Source organism: Mustela putorius, unplaced genomic scaffold (assembly GCF_011764305.1).
Source record: "Mustela putorius furo isolate JIRA1106 unplaced genomic scaffold, ASM1176430v1.1 tig00000056_pilon_pilon_pilon, whole genome shotgun sequence".
Taxonomy (NCBI): Eukaryota; Metazoa; Chordata; class Mammalia; order Carnivora; family Mustelidae; genus Mustela; species Mustela putorius.
The window spans coordinates 10,748,421-10,774,219 of NW_025421263.1; the positions used below are offsets into that span (position 1 = coordinate 10,748,421).

Here is a 25,799-nt window from a genome sequence, read left to right on the forward strand (position 1 = left end):
CTTGATAGGTTTCAGTGGCCACTATTATATACTACATTAGGGCAAAAATTTACTGCCTAACTACTCATCACAACCTAGCATCAATGTCTCTAGTCCTAGTCTGATCTTTTAACATAGCACAAGGACACTTGGGCAAAAATGGGATTTTGCCCATGTTTTGGTTTGGTGATTTTGATCTCAACAAAGGAAAGTCTGTTTCTCTTGTCAAACAAATCTTAAATTCCATTTCCTTTTGCAAATGTTTCCTGAGAATCTTGTTGGAAGACAATCATCCTGAATATTCTGATATTTCTGCTGAGTCAGGTCTTTCTAAGCAAAGAGCTCTGGCAAAGTTGGAGAAAGGATGATGGCATAGCAAAAATGCCTTGGAAGATGAAGGTGGGGTATTGCACCTGAGAGAAGTAGAGACTTAATTTCCTTGAGCCTTACTGACATTCTAGCATACTTATCGGGTAAAATTTGCATTCCAGAGTATAACAATATATTATTATTTATATAAGTATAGAGTATAACAATCTCTATCTGTCATGAGAGGATAGATTGATATGCCAACAGTCTTAAAAACAAACAAACAAACAAACAAACAAAAACTCTGAGACATGTAATTTCAGGTTTCTTCTCCTGTTAGTGCAAATGTGCTATTCATACAGGGTAACATTAGTCTGTCACCACATCACCCTTAGGATGGAGGCTGGAGCATAAACACTAGCATGATCCTAAATAAGAAATGGTCTGTTCTCTGATCCAGAGACCATGTGTTTCCTGTCAGTCTGTCTATCTACATATTATCTTATCTAATCTGTCACATATATATGCATATGCATTTGTGTATAAATGTTACTTTATGCAAATAAATCTTACTATATGTACTATTTTAAGAGTACTTCTCAATTCTTACATTTTATTTTACATTTACATTATTTTTTTTTAATTTCCTTAAAACACTTTTATTTGTCACACCAAAATCAACCCATGAGAACTGCCTAAATAATTCTAAGATGGAATAGATTATAAGGTATTATAAATCTTATGAACTATAAATTTCCATGCTGAAATTTTTATCAAAATAAATGACTGGACTCAAATTTTATCTTTTTAAGGGACTTGACAGATTAGCTGAATTTACCAGTATTTCAAATGGTTTCAGAAAAAATATATATATATTTTTTATGTCATTCCACATACAGGGCCAGAAAAAAACCCACAAGAAACTGTCATTTTTCTTATCTGTTTCCTGTAGTAAAATTTTACAAGTGAACATTACTCTTAACCATAATTTTATCTTTTATATTCACTTATGACTCTAGGGAATAATTATCCATATACAAAACTGTCCATAACAAAATTGGCACAAAATTTTTGGCTACTTCTATCAATTCAGAATGGTTGAGATTTTCCAACAGAATATTTTAACATGACAGTTTACAATATAAACTGAATATGAAGAGACCTGAAAAGTACTTCTTTCCCCCCCTCTTTGGGAATGTAATATTTCAAGTTAGTAAAATAAAGTTTAAATATATATTTAACTATGGCATTTTTTTCCTTTTAGATGCTGAAAATGAAACAAATGTGTCAAAAATTGAAAGCTTTTTACTTGTCAAGAGTTACAACACAGATGCCTAACACAGTTAATTGATGAAAATTGGCTTATAATCTAGTACTCACTTATTCAATTACATTTAGATTATATGTCTGCTACTTCGTTTAGTATGAAGACTCTCTAGGCTTAAATTGTGAGACACAATGATAAGAACTTTTGAAATGTATCTATTTTACTATGATCATTTGTATTTACTTGCAAACTTCTTTGCTATCTTTTTTTTTTTTTTAATTTTTTATTTTTTATAAACATATATTTTTATCCCCAGGGGTACAGGTCTGTGAATCACCAGGTTTACACACTTCACAGCACTCACCAAATCACATACCCTCCCCAATGTCCATAATCCCACCCCCTTCTCCCAAACCCCCTCCCCCCGGCAACCCTCAGTTTGTTTTGTGAGATTAAGAGTCACTTATGGTTTGTCTCCCTCCAAATCCCATCTTGTTTCATTTATTCTTCTTCTACCCACTTAAGCCTCCATGTTGCATCACCACTTCCTCATATCAGGGAGATCATATGATAGTTGTCTTTCTCTGCTTGACTTATTTCGCTAAGCATGATACGCTCTACTTCCATCCATGTTGTTGCAAATGGCAAGATTTCATTTCTTTTGATGGCTGCATAGTATTCCATTGTGTATATATACCACATCTTCTTGATCCATTCATCTGTTGATGGACATCTAGGTTCTTTCCATAGTTTGGCTATTGTGGACATTGCTGCTATAAACATTCGAGTACACGTGCCCCTTTGGATCACTACGTTTGTATCTTTAGGGTAAATACCCAATAGTGCAATTGCTGGGTCATAGGGCAGTTCTATTTTCAACATTTTGAGGAACCTCCATGCTGTTTTCCAGAGTGGCTGCACCAGCTTGCATTCCCACCAACAGTGTAGGAGGGTTCCCCTTTCTCCGCATCCTCGCCAGCATCTGTCATTTCCTGACTTGTTGATTTTAGCCATTCTGACTGGTGTGAGGTGATATCTCATTGTGGTTTTGATTTGTATTTCCCTGATGCCGAGTGATATGGAGGACTTTTTCATGTGTCTGTTCGCCATCTGGATGTCTTCTTTGCAGAAATGTCTGTTCATGTCTTCTGCCCATTTCTTGATTGGATTATTTGTTCTTTGGGTGTTGAGTTTGCTAAGTTCTTTATAGATTCTGGACACTAGTCCTTTATCTGATATGTCGTTTGCAAATATCTTCTCCCATTCTGTCAGTTGTCTTTTGATTTTGTTAACTGTTTCCTTTGCTGTGCAAAAGCTTTTGATCTTGATGAAATCCCAGTAGTTCATTTTTTCCCTTGCTTCCCTTGCCTTTTGCATTGTTCCTAGGAAGATGTTGCTGCGGCAGAGGTCGAAGAGGTTGCTGCCCGTGTTCTCCTCAAGGATTTTGATGGATTCCTTTCGTACATTGAGGTCCTTCATCCATTTTGAGTCTATTTTTGTGTGTGGTGTAAGGAAATGGTCCAATTTCATTTTTCTGCATGTGGCTGTCCAATTTTCCAAGCACCATTTATTGAAAAGGCTGTCTTTTTTCCATTGGACATTCTTTCCTGCTTTGTCGAAGATTAGTTGACCATAGATTTGAGGGTCTATTTCTGGGCGCTCTATTCTGTTCCATTGATCTATGTGTCTGTTTTTGTGCCAGTACCATGCTGTCTTGATGATGACAGCTTTGTAATAGAGCTTGAAGTCCGGAATTGTGATGCCACCAACGTTGGCTTTCTTTTTCAATATCCCTTTGGCTATTCGAGGTCTTTTCTGGTTCCATAAAAATTTTAGAATTATTTGTTCCATTTCTTTGAAAAAGATGGATGGTACTTTGATAGGAATTGCATTAAATGTGTAGATTGCTTTAGGTAGCATAGACATTTTCTCAATATTTATTCTTCCAATCCAGGAGCATGGAACATTTTTCCATTTCTTTGTGTCTTCCTCAATTTCTTTCATGAGTACTTTATAGTTTTCTGAGTATAGATTCTGTGTCTCTTTGGTTAGGTTTATTCCTAGGTATCTTATGGTTTTGGATGCAATTGTAAATGGGATTGACTCCTTAATATCTCTTTCTTCTGTCTTGCTGTTGGTGTAGAGAAATGCAACTGATTTCTGTGCATTGATTTTATATCCTGACACTTTACTGAATTCCTTTATAAGTTCTAGCAGTTTTGGAGTGGAGTCTTTTGGGTTTTCCACATATAGTATCATATCATCTGCGAAGAGTGATAATTTGACTTCTTCTTTGCCGATTTGGATGCCTTTAATTTCCTTTTGTTGTCTGATTGCTGAGGCTAGGACCTCTAGTACGATGTTGAATAGCAGTGGTGATAATGGACATCCCTGCCGTGTTCCTGACCTTAGCGGAAAAGCTTTCAGTTTTTCTCCATTGAGAATGATATTTGCGGTGGGTTTTTCATAGATGGCTTTGATGATATTGAGGTATGTGCCCTCTATCCCTACACTTTGAAGAGTTTTGATCAGGAAGGGATGTTGTACTTTGTCAAATGCTTTTTCAGCATCTATTGAGAGTATCATATGGTTCTTGTTCTTTCTTTTATTGATGTGTTGTATCACATTGACTGATTTGCGGATGTTGAACCAACCTTGCAGCCCTGGAATAAATCCCACTTGGTCGTGGTGAATGATCTTTTTAATGTACTGTTGAATCCTATTGGCTAGTATTTTGTTGAGTATTTTCGCATCTGTGTTCATCAAGGATATCGGTCTATAGCTCTCTTTTTTGGTGGGATCCTTGTCTGGTTTTGGGATCAAGGTGATGCTGGCCTCATAAAATGAGTTTGGAAGTTTTCCTTCCATTTCTATTTTTTGGAACAGTTTCAGGAGAATAGGAATTAGTTCTTCTTTAAATGTTTGGTAGAATTCCCCCCGGGAAGCCGTCTGGCCCTGGGCTTTTGTTTGTTTGGAGATTTTTAATGACTGTTTCAATCTCCTTACTGGTTATGGGTCTGTTCAGGCTTTCTATTTCTTCCTGGTTCAGTTGTGGTAGTTTATATGTTTCTAGGAATGCATCCATTTCTTCCAGATTGTCAAATTTATTGCCGTAGAGTTGCTCATAGTATGTTCTTATAATAGTTTGTATTTCTTTGGTGTTAGTTGTGATCTCTCCTCTTTCATTCATGATTTTATTTATTTGGGTCCTTTCTCTTTTCTTTTTGATAAGTCGGGCCAGGGGTTTATCAATTTTATTAATTCTTTCAAAGAACCAGCTCCTAGTTTCGTTGATTTGTTCTATTGTTTTTTTGGTTTCTATTTCATTGATTTCTGCTCTGATCTTTATGATTTCTCTTCTCCTGCTGGGCTTAGGGTTTCTTTCTTGTTCTTTCTCCAGCTCCTTTAGGTGTAGGGTTAGGTTGTGTACCTGAGATCTTTCTTGTTACTTGAGAAAGGCTTGTACCACTATATATTTTCCTCTCAGGACTGCCTTTGTTGTGTCCCACAGATTTTGAACCGTTGTATTTTCATTATCATTTGTTTCCATGATTTTTTTCAATTCTTCTTTAATTTCCCGGTTGACCCATTCATTCTTTAGAAGGATACTGTTTAGTCTCCATGTATTTGGGTTCTTTCCAAACTTCCTTTTGTGGTTGAGTTCTAGCTTTAGAGCATTGTGGTCTGAAAATATGCAGGGAATGATCCCAATCTTTTGATACCGGTTGAGTCCTGATTTAGGACCGAGGATGTGATCTATTCTGGAGAATGTTCCATGTGCACTAGAGAAGAATGTGTATTCTGTTGCTTTGGGATGAAATATTCTGAATATATCTGTGATGTCCATCTGGTCCAGTGTGTCATTTATGGCCTTTATTTCCTTGCTGATCTTTTGCTTGGATGACCTGTCCATTTCAGTGAGGGGAGTGTTAAAGTCCCCTACTATTATTGTATTATTGTTGATGTGTTTCTTTGATTTTGTTATTAATTGGTTTATAGAGTTGGCTGCTCCCACATTGGGGGCATAGATATTTAAAATTGTTAAATCTTCTTGTTGGACAGACCCTTTGAGTATGATATAGTGTCCTTCCTCATCTCTTATTATAGTCTTTGGCTTAAAATCTAATTGATCTGATATAAGGATTGCCACTCCTGCTTTCTTCTGATGTCCATTAGCATGGTAAAATTCTTTTCCACCCCCTCACTTTAAATCTGGAGGTGTCTTCGGGCTTAAAATGTGTTTCTTGGAGGCAACATATAGATGGGTTTTGTTTTTTTTTATCCATTCTGATACCCTGTGTCTTTTGACAGGGGCATTTAGCCCATTCACATTCAGGGGTAACTATTGAGAGATATGAATTTAGTGCCATTGTATTGCCTGTAAGGTGACTGTTACTGTATATGGTCTCTGTTCCTTTCTGATCTACCACTTGTAGGCTCTCTCTTTGCTTAGAGGACCCCTTTCAATATTTCCTGTAGAGCTGGTTTGGTATTTGCAAATTCTTTCAGTTGTTGTTTGTCCTGGAAGCTTTTAATCTCTCCTTCTATTTTCAATGATAGCCTAGCTGGATATAGTATTCTGGGCTGCATGTTTTTCTCGTTTAGTGCTCTGAAAATATCATGCCAGCTCTTTCTGGCCTGCCAGGTCTCTGTGGATAAGTCAGCTGCCAATCTAGTATTTTTACCATTGTATGTTACAGACTTCTTTTCCCGGGCTGCTTTCAGGATTTTCTCTTTGTCACTGAGACTTGTAAATTTTACTATTAGGTGACGGGGTGTGGGCCTATTCTTATTGATTTTGAGGGGCCTTCTCTGAACCTCCTGAATTTTGATGCTCGTTCCCTTTGCCATATTGGGGAAATTCTCCCCAATAATTCTCTCCAGTATACCTTCTGCTCCCCTCTCACTTTCTTCTTCTACTGGAATCCCAATTATTCTAATGTTGTTTCGTCTTATGGTGTCACTTATCTCTCGAATTCTCCCCTCGTGGTCCAGTAGCTGTTTGTCCCTCTTTTGCTCAGCTTCTTTATTCTCTGTCATTTGGTCTTCTATATCACTAATTCTTTCTTCTGCCTCATTTATCCTAGCAGTTAGAGCCTCCATTTTTGATTGCACCTCATTAATAGCTTTTTTGATTTCACCTTGGTTAGATTTTAGTTCTTTTATTTCTCCAGAAAGGGCTTTTATATCTCTCGAGAGGGTTTCTCTAATATCTTCCATGCCTTTTTCGAGCCCGGCTAGAACCTTGAGAATTGTCATTCTGAACTCTAGATCTGACATATTACCGATGTCTGTATTGATTAGGTCCCTAGCCCTCGGTACTGCCTCTTGTTCTTTTTTTTGTGTTGAATTTTTCCGCCTTGTCATTTTGTCCAGATAAGAGTAAATGAAGGGGCAAGTAAAATACTAAAAGGGTGGCAACAACCCCAGGAAAATATGCTTTAACCAAATTAGAAGAGATCCAAAATCGTGAGTGGGGAGAAAGGGGATAAAAGAGGTTCAAAAAGGAAGAAAGAAAAAAAAAAAAACAAAAAGAAAAGAAAAAGAAAAAAAAAAGAAAAGAAAAGAAAATAATTTTTTAAAAAAGAAAACACCTAAGAAAAATGTAAAAAAAATATATATATATTAGATAAACTAGTAAAAAATCGTTAAAAAAGAAAAAGGTAACAGTTAAAAAAAATTTTACCCGAAGGCGAGAAAAAAAAAAATGAAAAAGAAAAAATTAAATTAACTGCAAGACTAAAAAAAATCACAGGAAAAAAGCCATGAGTTCCGTGCTTGGCTTTCTCCTCCTCTGGAATTCTGCTGCTCTCCTTGGTATTGAAACCGCACTCCTTGGTAGGTGAACTTGGTCTCGGCTGGATTTCTTGTTGATCTTCTGGGGGAGGGGCTTGTTGTAGTGATTCTCAAGTGTCTTTGCCCCAGGCGGAATTACACCGCCCTTACCTGGGGCGGGGGTGAGTAATCCACTCGGGTTTGCTTTCAGGAGCTTTTGTTCCCTGAGCGCTTTCCGTAGAGTTCCAGAGGACGGGAATACAAATGGCGGCCTCCTGGTCTCCGGCCCGGAGGAGCCGAGAGCCCAGGGCCCCACTCCTCAGTGCGCCCTCAGAGAACAGCGCCCAGTTACTCCCGTCTGCCTGACCTCCGGCCGCGCTCCGAGCTCACCGAGCCTGCGACCGGTTCAAGGTAACACGGAGCTGCGAGCTTACTGTCAGCTCTGTCTCTGTAGCCGGCTTTCCCGTTCCAATACCCGCAAGCTCTGCGACACTCAGACACCCCCGATCCTTCTGTGACCCTGCGGGACCTGAGGCCACGCTGACCCCGCGTGGGCTTCGCCCCGGTTTAGCCTCTGGAGCGATGTCCCTCAGCGGAACAGACTTTTAAAAGTCCTGATTTTGTGCGCGGTTGCTCCGCCGCTTGCTGGGAGCCGGCCCCTCCCCCCGGGGTCTATCTTCCCGTCGCTTTGGATTCACTTCTCCGCCAGTCCTACCTTTCAGAAAGTGGTTGTTTTTCTGTTTCCAGAATTGCTGTTCTTCTTCTCTTCAATCTGCCGATGGATTTTCAGGTGTTTGCAATCTTTAGATAAGCTATCTAGCTGATCTCCGGCTAGCTGAAGCAGTCTCAGCTTTCTACTTCTCCGCCATCTTGACTCCTCCCCCACATTTACATTATTTACATCTCAATTCTTACATTTTATTTTCAGGCGTGAGACTCACCTTTCCCTCTACTCAACAAATATTTTAAAAATTCATTAAATCTTAAAAGCATAGTTTTATTGGACTTTCAAAGAAAAAGAACCCATTTTTAAATGGCTGAATAATGTGTGGAAAGTTACTTAACACCTTTTCAAAGACTTTTTCTCCCTTTCTGTATTATATTAAAGGAGTTTGCCTAAAGTGCTTTATGGAAGGTTTGCAACACTGAGAAAGCTATTAATCTATCAAAGTAGCAAGTACCAAAGGGGAGGAGAAGGATTCAGTTCCAAAGAATATGCTATATTGAAAATTCATACAGCTTTAAAAGAAAAAAATATATATACATATATACATATATTAACTTTTATAAGCTGTGTTTATTTTAAAGGTAATAGCATTAAATATAACTCATAAGTGAATTTTTAAAAAAAATCATAGATATTGACCTGTTCTATGTTGTCAGGATTTAAGTACAAAGTATCAAATAACTAGACAATATTACCATATTGTGATGATAGATGAAGACTATATTCTTTCCATCAAAAGAAGAGCTTTGTTACTTCACCCTCTTGATACTAGGCAGTCAGTGTGACTTGCTTTGATCAAGAAGTTGTGGTGGTATTGGCACAAAAACAGACACATAGACCAATGGAACAGAATAGAAACTCCATAAATGGACCCCCAACTCTATGGTCAACTAATCTTTAACAAATCAGGAAAAAAAAATATATATATATGCAATGGAAAAGTCTCTTCAATAAGTGGTGCTGGGAAAATTGGGTAGCCACATGCAGAAAAATGAAATTGGACCATTCTCTTACACCATATACAAAGATAAACTCTAAATGAATGAAAGACCTCAGTGTGAGACAAGAATCCATCAAAATCTTAGAGGAGAACATAAGCAGTAACCTCTTCGACGTTGGCCACAGTAACTTCTTTCAAGACACGTTTCCAAAGGCAAGTGAAACAAAAGCAAAAACAAGCTTTTGGGACTTCATCAAGATAAAAGTTTCTGCACAGCAAAGGAAACAGTCAACAAAACTAAGAGGTAGCCCATGGAATGGGAGAGGATATTTGCAAATGACATTACAGATAAAAGGCTGGTATCCAAGATCTATAAAAAACTTCTCAAATTCAACATTCAAAAAAAACAAATAATCAGTTAAAAAATGGGCAGAAGACATGAACAGACACTTCTCCAAAGAAGACAAATGTCTAACAGAAACACACAAAAAAATGCTCAACATCACTAGCCTTCAGGGAAATACAAATCAAAACCACAATGAGATACCACATTATGCCAGTGAGAATGGCAAAAATTAACAATAACAACAAAAAATTAACAAACAGGAAACAAAAAATGTTGGTGAGGATGTGGAGAAAGAGGAATCTTCTTACACTGTTGGTGAGAATGCAAGCTGGTGCAGCCACTTTGGAAAAGAGTAGGAAGTTCCTCAAGATGTTAAGAATAGAGCTACCCTATGACCCAGCAATTACACTACTAGGTATTTACCCCAATGTTACAGATGAAGTGATAAGAAGGGGCAGATGTACCCCAATGTTCATAGCAGCCCTGTCTACAAGAGCCAACCTGTGGAAGGAGCTGAGATGCCCTTCAGCAGATGAATGGATAAAGAAGATGTGGTACATATATGCACTGGAATATTACTCAATCACCAGAAAAGATGAATACCCACTATTTGTGTCAACATGGATGGAACTGGAGGGGATTTTTTAAAGTGAAGTTAAGTCAAGCAGAGAAAGATAATTATCATATGGTCTCACTCATATGTGGAACATAACTAGTAGCACAGAGAACCATAGGGAAAGGGAGGGAAATCTGAAGAGGGAGAAATCAGAGAGGGAAAAGAACCATGGGGGACTATGGACCCCAGGAAATAATCTGAGGATTTCAGAGAGAAGAAGGGTAGAGGGAGGGGGTAACAAGGTGATGGGTATTAAGGAGGGGACGTGCTATGATGAGCACTGGATGTTATATGTAACTAATAAATCATGGAACACTACATCAAAAAGTAATGATGTACTATACAATGGCTAACTGAACATTTAAAAAAAAAGTTAAAAAATGAAACAAACAACAACAAAAATAAGTTGTGGTGGAAGTGACTTGATAAGAACTCTAATGCCTACATCTTAATTAGCCTCACAACTTCCACTCTCTTATACCCTGGAACCACCATGCTGACATACCAGTCTAAAGGATACCAGGCACATGCAGTAGACCTAAGCCATTCAGCTATTCACCACTATTACATAATGGACGTGGGGGTGAGGCTATTTTGAACTACCCAGCTACTGTAATAAGATGAGTGTGGCCATCTGAGTGTTCCCCAATTATGCCCACAAACTGCCCAGATTGCTGAAGCACAAAAGTATGGGTAGTAAGTCATTCTTTAATTCTGTTTAACACATCAAATTTTAGGGTGATTTGATTTGCCACAATAGATAACTGGAATACTATTATATGTTAGATGTTTCAAATGACACATATTTCTAATGAAATATAATAGGAATCTTCATTCCAATAGCTCTCTTAAAAGATTTTCATAGTACTGTCTTTTTTAAGTTAAATATTGCAAAACTAAAAATCTTTCAAAAACTTTTAAGGTATTGGTAGTGACAATGGATTAAAATAAAAAACATGGCACTCAATTGACTTAATGAAAACCAACCAAAGTTTAATGATTTGTAATAAGTGGAATGTTCACAGCCATGCTATAATCACAAAGTAGTCTGAGATATAGATAAAACATTTTCAGGGACAAATGTTCCTTCTCATTCCCTCTCAGTTTTCTGTTAAACTTTTAACTCCAACAATTGAAACTGTGCCAAAGAGATATTGTCAAAATATATAATTTTTCCTCTGTCAAGTTCTATATAAACAACTTTAAAACATAAAACATAAGCAAATTCCACAAAGATTATACCGCTTATTCCCCAATTAGAAATGAGTCTGTTCTCAGATAAGATCATACTACCTGTCTGGAGAAAAATAGAGATCTGCCTTGAGACTATCTAACTCTCTTAGTCTCTAGCTCACATGCCCCATTTCAGAAAAAAGAGATGGAAACAAGAAAATTCTCATGAAAACTGAAGGGAGGCAGGTAATTGTTGAAAGACAAATTATGACTATTTTTCACTAATGGCATCAGTTTTCCAGTCATTGGTTTTTCTGCTTGCATATAGTTTAAACTTTGATAAGAATGACATGCAATATTTTCCATTCAAACAAGTACTTGTGTATTAACTTCTTCACCCTTTTCTGTGCAGATCTAGAAGTGATTAAAGTACAGTCTTTAGATGAAGATCACTCTCGAATAGTTATAAATATCCAATGAGATAGCTAAAGGTTTAAATACCACGGTTTTTTCAAATATACTGAAATGTGCTTACCTGCAGTGTTGGGGAAATCTTTTCCATGGTTCCCCAGCTCAGCACCCAGACCTGATCATGTGATTTGTCATAGTGTAATTTAACTGGTACAGGGTCTGTGCTTACTGCCTGTAATAAACGGGAGTTGAAAAAAAAATGTTTCAGACTGAAATATTAGTTTAAAACTATGCCAGACATTATGAAAGAACACAAGAGTTTAGATACCAATTTAAAAATTTATGTTGCCAATTTTCTGATTTTTCTAAACCTTGATTTTTCTAATTTGGAAATATGATACTTTACCCAGTGTGTTTATGCACAATTTTATATAGTGTTATGTTCCTTTATTACCTATGCAAATTGGGTGTCTGTGGAGAAGCTATTTAGGAACTTAAGATATATAAATGATATATATCCATATTTTATTCAATTGTTGAACACAGGTAAGAACTATGTTTATACTATTAGGTTGTTTTTTTATTCTAATGCTGGGCATGGGATTTGGCCATCTATAGTGCTAAAATGCCTAAGTCTGATATACAGTGATAACCCTAATGACAGATTACCTAATTTAATTTCCTTAACGAGAAATCTAAAATCACGGAAAGAAATAAATGCATTTTTCAGCCATCCTTGATATGGTAAATGTGTTTTTCTGCTACCGTTTATAATATTTAGCATTTACTTAAAACAAAACTTCCAGAAAACAAATTGCTGCCAGGAAGTTATTTCGCTTACCTTAATTTCAAGTTATTTATATTTCAAGCTAATACCTTTTTAAAGTAATTTCCCGTGGTAGTTCTTTATGTATATTTTTCTAATTTTATAACATGAAATAAATTGTATTGAATATCACTACCTTTATTCAATATTGAAAGCATTTCTTTCTAAAGAAGCTCTGGTGAATAGCCTTAGAGAATTTCCCAAGTCCTAGTTCATAATGCAATCCTCTTCTCAGTGGGTTAAAGGTAAAGTACATTTGTGGTTGAACATGTGAAGGTTCATATTTTAGCTAAATGTTGGCAACTTAGTCGTACTAAAGTATTTATTTTTAAAAGACTTGCCCAGGATTTTATCTATTTAAAATTCTCAATACTCTTAGATTACTGAATTGATTATTTAATTTCTGAAAATGCCTACTTAAACATTTCTGTATTAATGTCTTCCCTGACTTTCTTCCTGGCTAATAGAGCCATTATGTTGTTTTGGAATCTTGTAGCCAACAACTTTCTCAGGGAAGGCAGCTCACTTGGCAAGCACCAGAGATTTAAGCCTATTCCCCTTTCACAAATGCCAAGTTTCCCAGCCTCTCTAGTGGCTCCAGTGGTCACATGACCTAGACTCAGTTATACATGATAAGGATTAACACAATGAACGATATCATTTTTGACAATGATACTGTGCCACAGTTTCTCTTTTTTCCTGCTTTGAACGCTATCATGTAACAAGATTAAGCCTTCATTTCCAAAGTCATTTTGAGGCCTGAAACAATAAGCTTAAGAAGGAAAAGCCACACAACACTTTGAGGATTTGGCAGGAGAAAAATGAAAGGAGAATGAATTCTCCATAACAGCCTTGAGTTGCTGCACAAACCTAGAGTAACTGTCTCTAGACAAAGTTATTTGGGATAATTAAATAGCTTTATTGCTTAAGAAATAGTCTGGTGTTTTGTTAATTGTAATCCAGTGAATGCCAGATGTTTCATTTAAATTCTTCATGTATTCATTGATAATTTCAATGTGTATATAGCAAAAGTGCCATAATTAATTATTACACTAATAACAAAGCAATAAGATTCCTTTGATTTTTCATATTTTCCCTTTTATATGTAAAACTTGATCTGTACATGATTATAAGTTACCCTATTTTGCATGCAGCTTAAAAAGAAATAATCTCTAGGTTTTTACAATGTTAAAGATAAAATAGTTCAACAACAAAAGCAATAGTAACAAAGACCTCACTGTTATTCAATTGTTAAGAGTCAGTTACACAAAGAGCAAAGAGCTTTAGATAACTTTAAATATTAAGGAAAAATTTAAATGAAAATTTCCAACTTGCCAGCTCTCATAAGGTTCTTTTCTTTTTCTGGTTCCTCTCCTAAGTATTAACTTCTAGGGCATACCACAGTCCATGATTAAGTTAATATCCACATAAAGCAGGGCAAAAAATGGAAACAGCCTTACCAGGAGTCATCCAGCGGGTGATCAGCAGAGCTGAGATTGGATGATCTGTTTATCCCCAATGTGCAACCTCTCTGAATATGAACTGGCATCCTTCCTAGTTGTTAGTTTAATTCCCAACACTGCGTGCATACATTGCCCTCCTATTGTTCCCTCATATATAAGAAATATTCTTTGGACTTTTTCTTTTTTGGAAAGTGGAAGGAATCCAAGGGCCCAAATATATGCAGTATCATCTGTATAAGCAGTACAGACCCAGCTGAGAACCAATGAATGGCGGAATAGACCAGGTTTGTTTGTTTGTTTTAAGATTTTATTTATTTATTTGACAGACAGAGGTCACAAGTAGGCAAAGAGGCAGGCAGAGAGAGAGGGTAAAGCAGGCTCCCTGCTGTGCAGAGAGCCCAGTGCGGGGCTTGATCTCAGGACCCTGGGAATCATGACCTGAGCCGAAGGCAGAGGCTTTAACCCACTGAGCCACCCAGGCGCCCCAAAGAATACACTATGCTTAAGAGCATGAATTCTGAAGCAGACTGTGAATTTTAGGGTCCTCACTTAAGTGAAAAAAAAAAAGTAAAATAACATAAAAAAAATTAAAATAACATAAAATAACAATACCTCAGGAAGTTACTAAGATTTTCTGTGGTGCACCATGGAAATACTACTATTACTGTCAGAAAAGCTAATTGAACTAGAGGTATTTCACGACAATAGCCTCATAGTGTTTTAAAGTTTGGAGATGCAGCACCTTTATTTAGCAAATGAAGAATCTGAGATTTAGAAAGTAAATAAACACAGTCTCTAATTCCTTAAAGAATTAGAGGCTAGAGGGTGGAAGAACTTAAAATAGCTAGATGCCTAGTCACAAAATAAAAATAAGGACCAAATGCCAGGAAAATGCAGAGGAAAAAGTACAAACCTGGAAGGATAAGGGGAGGAGGTGATGCTTTGATTGAGCTTTTAAGTATGAATATTTTTATAAATGGGAAGACAGAGATTATTTTTTAAAGTTAACTGATGAGAATATGTTTCAGGAGATGTCAAAAAGCAGTCCATGAACAACTGCTTTCAAATAATTAAGATATACGTATTTGAAAGAGAAATATATCAAATTTCAAAACAGTGTCCGATTTTGAAAAATATCTGCTCAGTGATCTCCAAAACGTTTGAACATTTTTGTCTCTCAGCATTTCAGAGGTTTGGTATTAAATTCAATATATTTTGGTTTGGGGTTATAATAGTTCACCAGAACTGAAAAAAGATATGCAGATCAAAAATGAAGAAAAATACATCTGACATACTTTATTTGGAAAATGTTTAACTCTTAGGGAAAAAAAAAATCTGTTTACAACTTTTCAAGTGTGGAGATATAACACCTTTTACTGAGGGAACATTAACATAGTTTTCAGACACAAGATCATGTAACAAAGACAGAAATATTTCCAAACAACCATCTTCAGGATAATCTTGCCATACCAATCTTCAGCCAAAAAACAGATATTTTCCTACTTATATTGTCAACTTTTGAAAGGAATAAATTGCACGTATTGGATTTCACAAAATACCTGCTAGTACACTCTGGAAATGACTTTAAATGATGAGTAAGCTTAAAAGCCATTAGCTTTTGTAAAAGAGAAAGGCACTATATTTGATACCTAAAATATTATATTTCTTGCCACAATTAATCCTGTCTCTGTGTTATAAGTAGTTTAAGTATTTCTCCACATTTTAAGAAAGGCATTGTAAAGATTCTCTTATCCTTGACCGCCCTCTCTCTCCCATGCCTCACATTCTCAGGAAACCGAGTTCTATCTGCCCTCTAAATACTGACCTCGGCAGTACCTTACCTGATACCATCAAGAACAGAGCCTCTATCCTCTCAACTCTCATCACATGGTTTCTAACTTTTAACTTTTTATATACTCACCACCTTTCTCAACAGATTTGTTAAAATGATTTTTATTTTTTGGTAAGCATTAGACAGATCATAATACTAATCTTCTCAAAGCATTACAGCGTCTTCTCATTTCCCTCAGAGTAAAGACAGAGGTCCTTCGAATGATTACCACACCCTGGCTGACTTGCCCCTTCTGTCTTCTTTCTCTGATCCCTTCACCTGCCACTCCAGGGGAGGGGCTCTGGGCCCCCTGCTGCTCATCCAGCATGCCAGCCACACTTCTGCTTTTCGGAGGGCTTTTCCCTTGAACGGTCTTCCCCTAGACAGCCCAGTGTCTGCTTCCTCAACTTGTTCACTGCTCAGAGCTCCTGCTCCCAGTGAGGCCAGTCTGATACCCTGCTTAATGCTGTAACCAGCCTTTGCTTGGTACACATCTTCTCATCCTTAGTTTTCCTAATTCCACCTGGTCTTACATCACTGTTTTACCTTTTCTAAAGCACTTACCATCTGACCACATATTATAATTTGCATGTTTAGTATACCTATTTTTCATTGTCTATCTTCATCTAATGGATTCTAGGTTCCAAGAAAGCAGCTTTTTTCCCTGCTTGTTTAAGTCAATAATACAACCTACGCACTTAGAACAATACCTTTTAAATAGCAGTATGCAACAGACAACTAATGGGACTTTAAATATACATGACTGGGAAAAGCAAGTTGCAAAATTAAACAGTGTTCCAAAACTTATTATTATTAAGAACATCATTATTATTTTATTTAAGAAAGACAATTATACTCTGTACCATGCTTATGAACAGAGAAGTTTTTTTTTAATGTTTTACAAATAAAAATTATTTTAATTTAATCTTTGTAACAACTTTTGTGTTGAGGTATGCAGTACTGTTATCTCCTTTGTAAAGATAAAAGTGAAGTAAAGTACCAATATTGATCCCCTCTTATTGTAAAACTCCTACTTTCGTCTTCAGGTGCCCTCCTGTCCATCGAGCATTACATCAGCATTCAACATACAGTTAATGTAGGATTACCATGTGGGTCCATATATTAAGAGATTATAAAGTGTTACATGATTTTTTAAAGATAAAAACACATATTAATGACATCCTAGTATTTCTTTCTCACAAGACAGCATCTTTCATTCCATTTTGGAGACCACTAGTGTATATAGTTTTTTGTTTTGTTTTGTCTTGTTTTGTTTTTCCCTACAGCCACCAACCATTTATCGAGAAGAAATGATATAAATTGAATAACAACATTCAAGAATATGGGATTATATATATGGAATATATATATATATTTATATATATTTATATAAATATATATATATTTATATAAATATATATATATATTCCATATATATTTATCTTCCACCCCAGAATTAACCTATATAGATTGCTCATCTATTACTTTGCATAGATTTGTATTTAACTACTGATATTACTTTGTTAGGAAACTTGTTTTCAGAATTTGCCTTGAGAAGCCTATGGAAATGAGATTTATTTGTAGCAGGTGATTCAAATTCCAGCCATAATAGAACAAACAGAATCAGTTTGGATCTATCGAATGACTCCATAAGATTTGTTTAAATTAAAGATTCTGATACTATAGGTTGGAAATTTCTCTCCAGTATCATAAACACTATGGTTTTCTGTACACAGTGGGATTTGCTTGGCCTGATGATATTCGGATAATTAAGCCACATTCTTACTTTCAAAAATGAATTGATCTTTTAAACGCTTTAAGAAATATCTTTCAAATTACAATGTGTTATTATAATTAATAAATAATAGTGATCTACATATTCAGGTCTGAAAATGCATTTCTTAACTTCTATATAAGAACCATTTTTGGAGTGTTATATTGTCATGTTGAATTAACTTCTTCTATTCCTTCCTTAAAATACACTATATAATGTAATAATAAAAAAGGTCTTATTTGTAGCATTATAAAGAGATCAATAAAATGTTTTTATTTAATATTTTAAAACATTGCTTGAGCATATAATTTACATATATTGTAAGGGTTTTTTTTTTCTTTTTGTCAATCCACAAATATTAACTCCTTCATAATCCCCAACTACCCAGTATTAAACAAATTTATCAGTGTTTCTTGAGAAGATGAGACAAATAGAAAAATTTAAACTATACACTATAATGACCATGGACCAGTTGCATCTGGTACTGATAATCTATAAACATCTATACTGATAATAGCAACAAAGATAAACAAAACTTGGGGTTTGGTCTTAACAAGAAGGAACAGTGAAGCACATCTTGTTTATCAGCCTGACAAGGAGAGTACCAGCTGGCTAATTAAGTGAACCTAATTTAAACTAATGATGTCGATTCTCAAGATAATGTGCTAATGGCTGGAGGAGACTGCTCCTGACACTTAAGAATACTCCCAAGGTGTCACAAGCCACTTTGGCATCCAAGCAGAACCCGATTTTACTCCATAGAAGACAAAATGAGGTCAGTTGTTTACTAGTCAGTCTTTAATACAGCCAAATATCACCTGCCTGCCACTCTGACAAAAATTCCACAGTAAGAAAGGCAATACGCATTTGATGGCTAAAGCGATAGCAATCTTAACGATTCCATTAAAACATTGTGACCTTTTATATTTTAAGCTGCAGATGAAAATATAAAAATGATATCGTTGCATCCACTGAAAACAAATGTAGTCTAATGGTAATATTTTATCATGAATTTTCTAAAATATTGTCAAGATTTCAAGAAAATATTTGTCATTTTAATAATAAAATGTAACAAAGCTGTTCCAAATCTTTAAATTTTTAACCCTCAATGCACATTTACTGCCAATCCACACAGTCTTTCGCATGTATTGTTTTGCATGTATTTGCATGAAAAATAAGTAGTAAGAAATATGATTTCTTAGATAAGGTCGGTATAAAACACTAGGGATCTACTTTAATTAGATTGAAAAATAAAGCTTGAAAGATCAAAGTTAAATAATAGTAGTGTTCTTTTTTGTCTCTTTTCTTTTCTTTTTCTTCAAGATTGATTTTGAACTTCATTGTTTTGTTCCTTTTCTGTATCTACACCAGAGAAAATTCCATGGCATTTACTATCATGTTTGGGAGAAGGTTAACTAAATTTCTGTTATAGTTAATATTCTTAGCTGTTTCTGTATAATACACTCAGGTTTGAAAGAAAGAAATAAATGCCTATAGCACACAATCAGGAAGTATAACTTACTTGGATGCAAAAAAGATTGACTTAAACTTAGCCTCAGTTGAGAAAAGTGGTCAAGTTGAGAAAGAATGTTTAACTTTTTATAAAATTAACTTTGTACTTGGCAGTTGACTTTGAGTGTGCTCTGTCCTTGCAGATAAATATAGCTGTATTCATTTTTTAAAAGATTTTATTTATTTATTTGATAGAGAGATCAAAAGTAGGCAGGGAGGCGGGCAGAGAGAGAGGGGGAGACAGGCTCCCTGTTGACCCAATACGGGGCTCCATACAGGGCTCAACGGCAGGACCCTGAGACCATGACCTGAGCCAAAGGCAGAGGCTTAACCCACTGAACCACCCAGGCACCCCAATAAGTACAGCTTTAAATCACAAAGTTGTTGTTGTTTCAATATAGTCTTTTAAGTAGCTAGAAATGCTCTTTCTTTAAATAGTTTTAAGACTTGAACTTCTTGGATTGTTAATTTATAAAACAGAGGGTTCAATGTCTAAATCTGCAAAATCTATAATGCTGTTTTTAAATTGGGAAAGCCTTGAGGGAATTTACAATTCTAAGAAATGAGGTATTTTAGTGTATGAAAATAGAACCACTAGGATATTTATAATTCACCTTCAAGCATGTACTTTTGAGGACTGAAATTCACAGATTCTAAGTTATGTTAAGACAAATATAAGGCAGTGTTTTTTCACCCAGCAGGTAAGTAGACACATGGAACTCATTATCTAAAGAGCTCACAAACTGAAATTATAACATGGCTTTGAAAGTGAAAACTTAGACAAAGTAAAGCCCAGAAAATTTTAGTTTTTTAAAAAGACAATCTTTTGTGGTATAGATCTAAAATTTTAGGTTGATATTTACAGTCAGTAATAGATTTCAAGAACTAGTATTCCTATCAGTAAGAACAGGAAACTGATTCTACCCAGTATGGAAATTTTCATTTTATAAACAATGGTGATCTCTGCATTTCTACAGAACAGATTGTTGCAGAATGTCCCAAATCGCTGCAGCTGCACTTTCACTTCCCTTTTTTCCAGTAAGGTATTCAGTAGCCCCTATTATTCAAAACCATTTCTTTTTATTGAGAGAAGCATAATATTCAACTCCATCACACATCTAGCCAGAGCTGTGCAAGTAACCCCATGACACTCTGTCTTTTTGTGCCATGGTTTAAGTTCTCACATTTTTCTGACAATAGGAACAAATCTGGTACGTTATTCTTGGTTTGCACTGTTCTCCAAATAGAAGGAGGCCATAGGAAGTGAGACAATAGGCTGATAAATGGTGGTGTGGGGCAAGATGCATGGAGAGAAGCTTTAGATTTGTCTTTGGTAATAGAAAATCTGAGAATATACAGAGGCTCTAGCCAGAACAGGTGGAGTGAGTAAAGCAGGAAATCAGTACCATGTCAGCTTTCACCTCTAAACCCATCTGGGGCAGAATATTTTTTTGTTGTTGTTTTATTTTAGAACTCTCAAATCAAGATTCCTTTTTTATTCCTATTTTGGTTACATGATATTAACATCTTTTCCCTTTAATTTGTTCTTTCCCATTTTGCTTTTAAAATTCAATACCATAGGGGCACCTGGGTGGCTCAGGGGGTTAAAGCCTCTGCCTTCAGCTCAGGTCATGATCCCAGAGTCCTGGGATCAAGCCCCGCATTGGCTCCCTGCTTGCAGGAAGACTGCCTCCCCCTCTCTCTCTGCCTGCCTCTCTGCCTACTTGTGATCTCTGTCTGTCAAATAGATAAATAAAATCTTTAAAAAAAAATTCAATACCATAGTTTTTTACCTTAATACTTTCTTAGTTTCTTTTACTCTAGGAGTGTGGTTATATACTTTTACTCAATTCTAATAGTGTTAATCATGACTTGTCATTTTTTGCAAAAAATTCCCAGCTTCCTTTTGATTGTTCTACTAGATTTTAAGAATTTTAATTTTTAGTTTTTTCAATAACTTAATTTTTACCTTTATACATTAATTCCTTTGTGTTTCTATATACGTATCCTTATACTTTCCTTCTTACATTCAGATTATTCTCCTTTTCTTCAGCTAAGTTCTAAAATTATCTGGTTAAATTAATCTATTACGTTTTTTTTCATTAAGGAGCAAAATTCCCTAACACACAGTCTTATCTGGATTCAACATATTTAATCATGATTATCAATATTACTTGATATTGATATTAATATTTTGCATTTATATGGGTGTTACTAATAATTAGCTTAACATTGTGCCAGAGAATCGGTATGAAGTAACTTTCATTACTATTTCTTGCAACTTCCTTTATAGACTATTATTTATCAGTAGTAGCTGATTCTATAAAGTAATCGCTAATGCTGAGTTTCTGAATACTGACCCATTGCTCCTAGGGGAAATACATACTTAGGTTCCTTTGAGCCTCTGGTCTCAAGATTTTTATCAACTGATCAATAGATAACTTTGTTTCATATATGTTTCTGTTCAAAGACACTTTATTTAATATATATTGTTCATTAATTAACATTGAACTTGTAGCCAAATAACACTAGGACTCAGGGCTGAATGAAACTTACCATTACTTACATCACAGCTTTCTTGCACAGGCATTTCAACACTGTGCTTAGGAGTCATTTTAAGCAACAGAGTTGCCAACAAAAGCACAAAAATTCAAAACACATAGTACTAAAAAGTCCATGAAAAGGACACTTGTTTACAGTATAAAAACTGACACAAGAATGCAGAGTCTCTTCTTATTCAATTTCAGCTAGAAACGTGTGTGTTGGGTGACAAATTTTTAACCATTCTGTTCATGTCCTTGCATGACCACAAAAGCCCCATGAGTATTGATTTTATGCTTTTAAATAAATTTAGGTGAATTTTCAAATGAGAATCAACAAATAATTAACTGTAATTGATTTATCTCCAGCAAAGAAAGAATCACACTACACCTACATTTAAACAAAATGATCTTATGATTATAATGTAGAGCAAAGTAGACAGATACAAAAAGTGAATGCTATATATTTCCACTGATGTAATATTTAAAATCAGTCAATGTTTATTTGTGGTAGCATAAATATACATTATGATTATCTATGAATAGTTAAGGAGTAGAAGGAGTAATAAAACATCATTATTATTTTAATAATAAGATCATAAGAAGAACTTATTTGGACTGAGGCCCAATTTTCTAGCCTATAAAAAAGTAATGTTAGATTTTGTTTAAAAATACTCCATAATGATTATATCATAAACATGATTTTTAAAAATATTTTAGCATTAGGGTTACATTCCATGGTATTTCATAGCAATTAGAGGCAAATCAAAAAATAATATAATTTATGTGACTTTTACATTTCATTATCAATATTTTCTATTAATTTTAATTTTTAAATTAATTTAAAATTTTATACTGTTGTCTGAAGATGGAAAGGATATGAAGATAAATAATATTAGTTTTTCTCGCTTTTGAGTATCTAGTAGGTAATACATAATTAGAATAGATTTCTAGTTTGAAAACAAAATTTAAAGACCAATTTGATTATTTCTGAAACATACTTCTAATTTTAACCTGCTGGCTATAGAGTCTAAATAATCCGAAACTGAATGCCTATAATTTGATCGCCTATGTTATAGCTGAAATCAAGATCAAATTAACTTGGTCAAAATCCAGTAGTCTCAGACAAAAGAGGTGAAATACACAGAAAAATATATATTCTCAAGGTGGATACTGAACCATCAGACTGGATATATATGTAAACCATGCAACCCTAGAGGCCTTAGAGAAGTTTTCTAGTAGAACAGTTACTGATCATTTTCCTCATGATTATACCAGTCACTCTCTTATTAGAAATTTAACCATTAGACTAAATATCCACTGTAAATTTGTAAAACCAGAGATAACAGAGTTTTTTGGTAGAAACACTTTCACTCCTTTATTTGCCATACCAAACATATCCATAGTAGGCAATTAATAAGTATACAAAGAGTGGATGGATAGATAGATGGATGATTGGATGATATCATGTGAAGCTATGAAGGACTCTTAGAATGAAAAGCCCTAACTTTGAACTTATTGCCCCTTTTTGTAGTTCTAGTTAGGAATCATTAGAGGAGTTACTTCAATATTTGATTTCAAACCAATATAAATGAAAAATATAAGGACAAATATAAGAAATGGTTAGTTTCTAGTGTCTCTCAGAAACTTGATAGTAAGTAGATGTAAATCACTTCTATATGCCAAGATCTGCTATAATTTTTTTTGCTATAAATGTTTTATATGCATGAAGTTAATTCTAAATACAATTTTATGAGATATTTACAATTATTAATCCCATTTAGTGGATTATGCATATCTAATAAAGCTGTTTTAAATTTGTTTCCTCTGATCTGAGAAGCAAGAGATTGTAGTAAGAGTCAAGGGCCCAGTTACTATAGCCAGGTCACCTAGAAGCAAACCCCATACCATCCCTGGCTGTTGTGCAATGGAGTACAAATAGACTGCCAAAGTTAAACAACTTTGGAAAGAACTGGAAATGAAACATTTGGAGACTCAAACCAGAATTTTTTTCTATAACCATTACCATGACAATGTTTACTTTTTTTTTCTCTGTCATTGACCTATATACATATTCCTTGTTTTACTACTATAGTAAAACCTACTAAATTATTATTATCTAACAGTCTACTATTATCTTGGCTTTTGTGAAGAATCAAGTAAGGAAGAAATAATACTGTTTCTGGAATGGTAACTAGGAATAGGAATACCTTAATTGGTGTCTGACTGGAACTTTCCTGGCTCTAACAGAAAAAATAAATCTGAGGTTGATTTTTGTGGAACTAATCATGTTACTATTATGATGTGTTTATGGAATCTAATTGTTGAAAATAAGAAAAATCATTTTTAAATCATTAAACTCAAGCAACAGACTAAGAGGAAAGTTTTCAGAAAATGCATACATTATCCAGTTATCCAAGTAATAAAACAAATTATCAATGACAGTCAGATGGCAGTGTACAAGTTACCTGGTAAAGAATTGCAAAAAAATAAATAATTTTTAAAAAATCACCTTCAAATGTAGGGATCGCTCATACCTGAACAACTTTTTGGGACTGCACATCAACAATGAGGACTCTGTCCAGAGTTGGCTGTGCAACATAAATGAACTTGTCTTTGACATTAACAGCTGAGGCCCACACACACCTCTGAACTTCATCTTCTTTAGCTTTGGGACAGACTTCATCCTATAATTTAGAAAACAGGGGAAAAAGTGAGTATTTTAAATCAAGATGGGTATGGCATATTAGAAGCAAAATTAATATTTGATGCTTTATTACTTTCAACATCAAAATTATATATATATATACACATATATATGTGTGTGTGTGTATATATATATATATACACACATAGATAGTGTGTGTACTAAATTAAACAATCCCCTTAAATATAAATCAATGGAAATAACTCTTTGATATAAATTTCATCAGGCTCTTAATTACTTATTTCTAATAGGATATAGCCTCTTCATATGTTACTATCTTGTTCATAACTCAGTAACTTCAGAAATAGATAATAAATTCAAAGTTTTCTCTCAAATCCTCCAATCTCAAGCTTCTTTACCAGACATTAAATGTCACACTGGAGTATATTTAGAGGTTATCACATCAGCGGCTGGCCCCATGCCCTGTCCTTGATCTTTTCAAAAGCTACCAAATCTACCAGAAGTGATTGAAAGCTTTCTAATCTGTGGAGAATCAGAAGCTTCGAAAAATTATAAAAAGTTAGTTATTAAGAAGGCTTATTTTATTTTTCAATTTATATCAAGGTCAAATTTTACAAAATCTTTTAATATGTCCAAGCATATTATTATTCTACTCCTTCACCCATAACTGTTTTCTGGTTGAATATTATATTGTTTGTGCTGGACTGCCATAAATGAGACAAAGACAAAAACAAAACACACACACACACATAAAAACTTCTATTCCCTCCTATCCAGAATTTTGTTAATAAGTGAATGTTGAAGGGATGTATAGGCCCAGTGATCTGTGCTGGTAGACACATCACAAATGGAAGAAATGTCATTTAGCCCATTATTTTTCTTTCAGGTTTTTCTTTTATTCACTGATCTTTTTGTTTTGTAATTTTCTCACTTTACCTATAGTTAGAAAACCACTAAGAAGAAAGATTTGTTGATCTAAACATAAAATATGTGTGTAATGATTCTAGTGTTTCATTTGTCTTATGATTTAGGTATGATCACTGATTACTAATATCTAATTTATTGATTTGTATATTCTAGTTAGTAACTGTTAAATTAGAACACTCTCCTTCTCTAATTCAAATAAAAACATTTCTTTTCAGCAGAGATTCCATTCACCATTTGTATTTAATAATCACGAGTTACAATTAACAAAGCTTACATAATCAACCCCACTAAGCATTTCTTTTAAAGATAATACTGACAGCAAATCACATTTTACATATAGTAATTAAAATGGATATACCATAATAACACCTTTGGAAGGAGCACAAACATAGTAGGTGGTTTTTCTCTTTGCTTAAAGTTTAGAAAATAATATAAAAACCAGAGCACTTTGAAATGAGAGCTCAACGTGTGGTCTGCTGTTTTCGTTCTCCAAATTTCAGATATGATTCAGGGAGAATCTGGAGTGTCCACTGATTTTTAAGATTCAATCCAGAAGTTGCCATGCACTGTCAAAACACCCGGAACATATGATAGGGTCTTCCTTTAAACAGTACATGTTATTCCCAGGCTTCCAGAACATAACCAAACAAATTAAAAACTAAACATCTAATGCATGATTCTGGTAGTTCTGGAGGTAGAGAATTAACTCCATTAC

General features: G+C 34.8%; 1 protein-coding gene across 1 annotated transcript in view; it reads right to left on the bottom strand.

The window, feature by feature from the left end:
- Positions 1-25,799, bottom strand: part of FSTL5 (follistatin like 5) — a gene marked incomplete at its 5' end in the record, with an annotated part of 202,288 nt that overhangs the window by 60,510 nt on the left and 115,979 nt on the right. The window contains 2 exons of the mRNA XM_045088262.1: positions 11,668-11,775; positions 24,027-24,176. Of these exons, the coding sequence (XP_044944197.1) occupies positions 11,668-11,775; positions 24,027-24,176 (258 nt within the window). The remainder of the gene's footprint in view (positions 1-11,667; positions 11,776-24,026; positions 24,177-25,799) is intronic.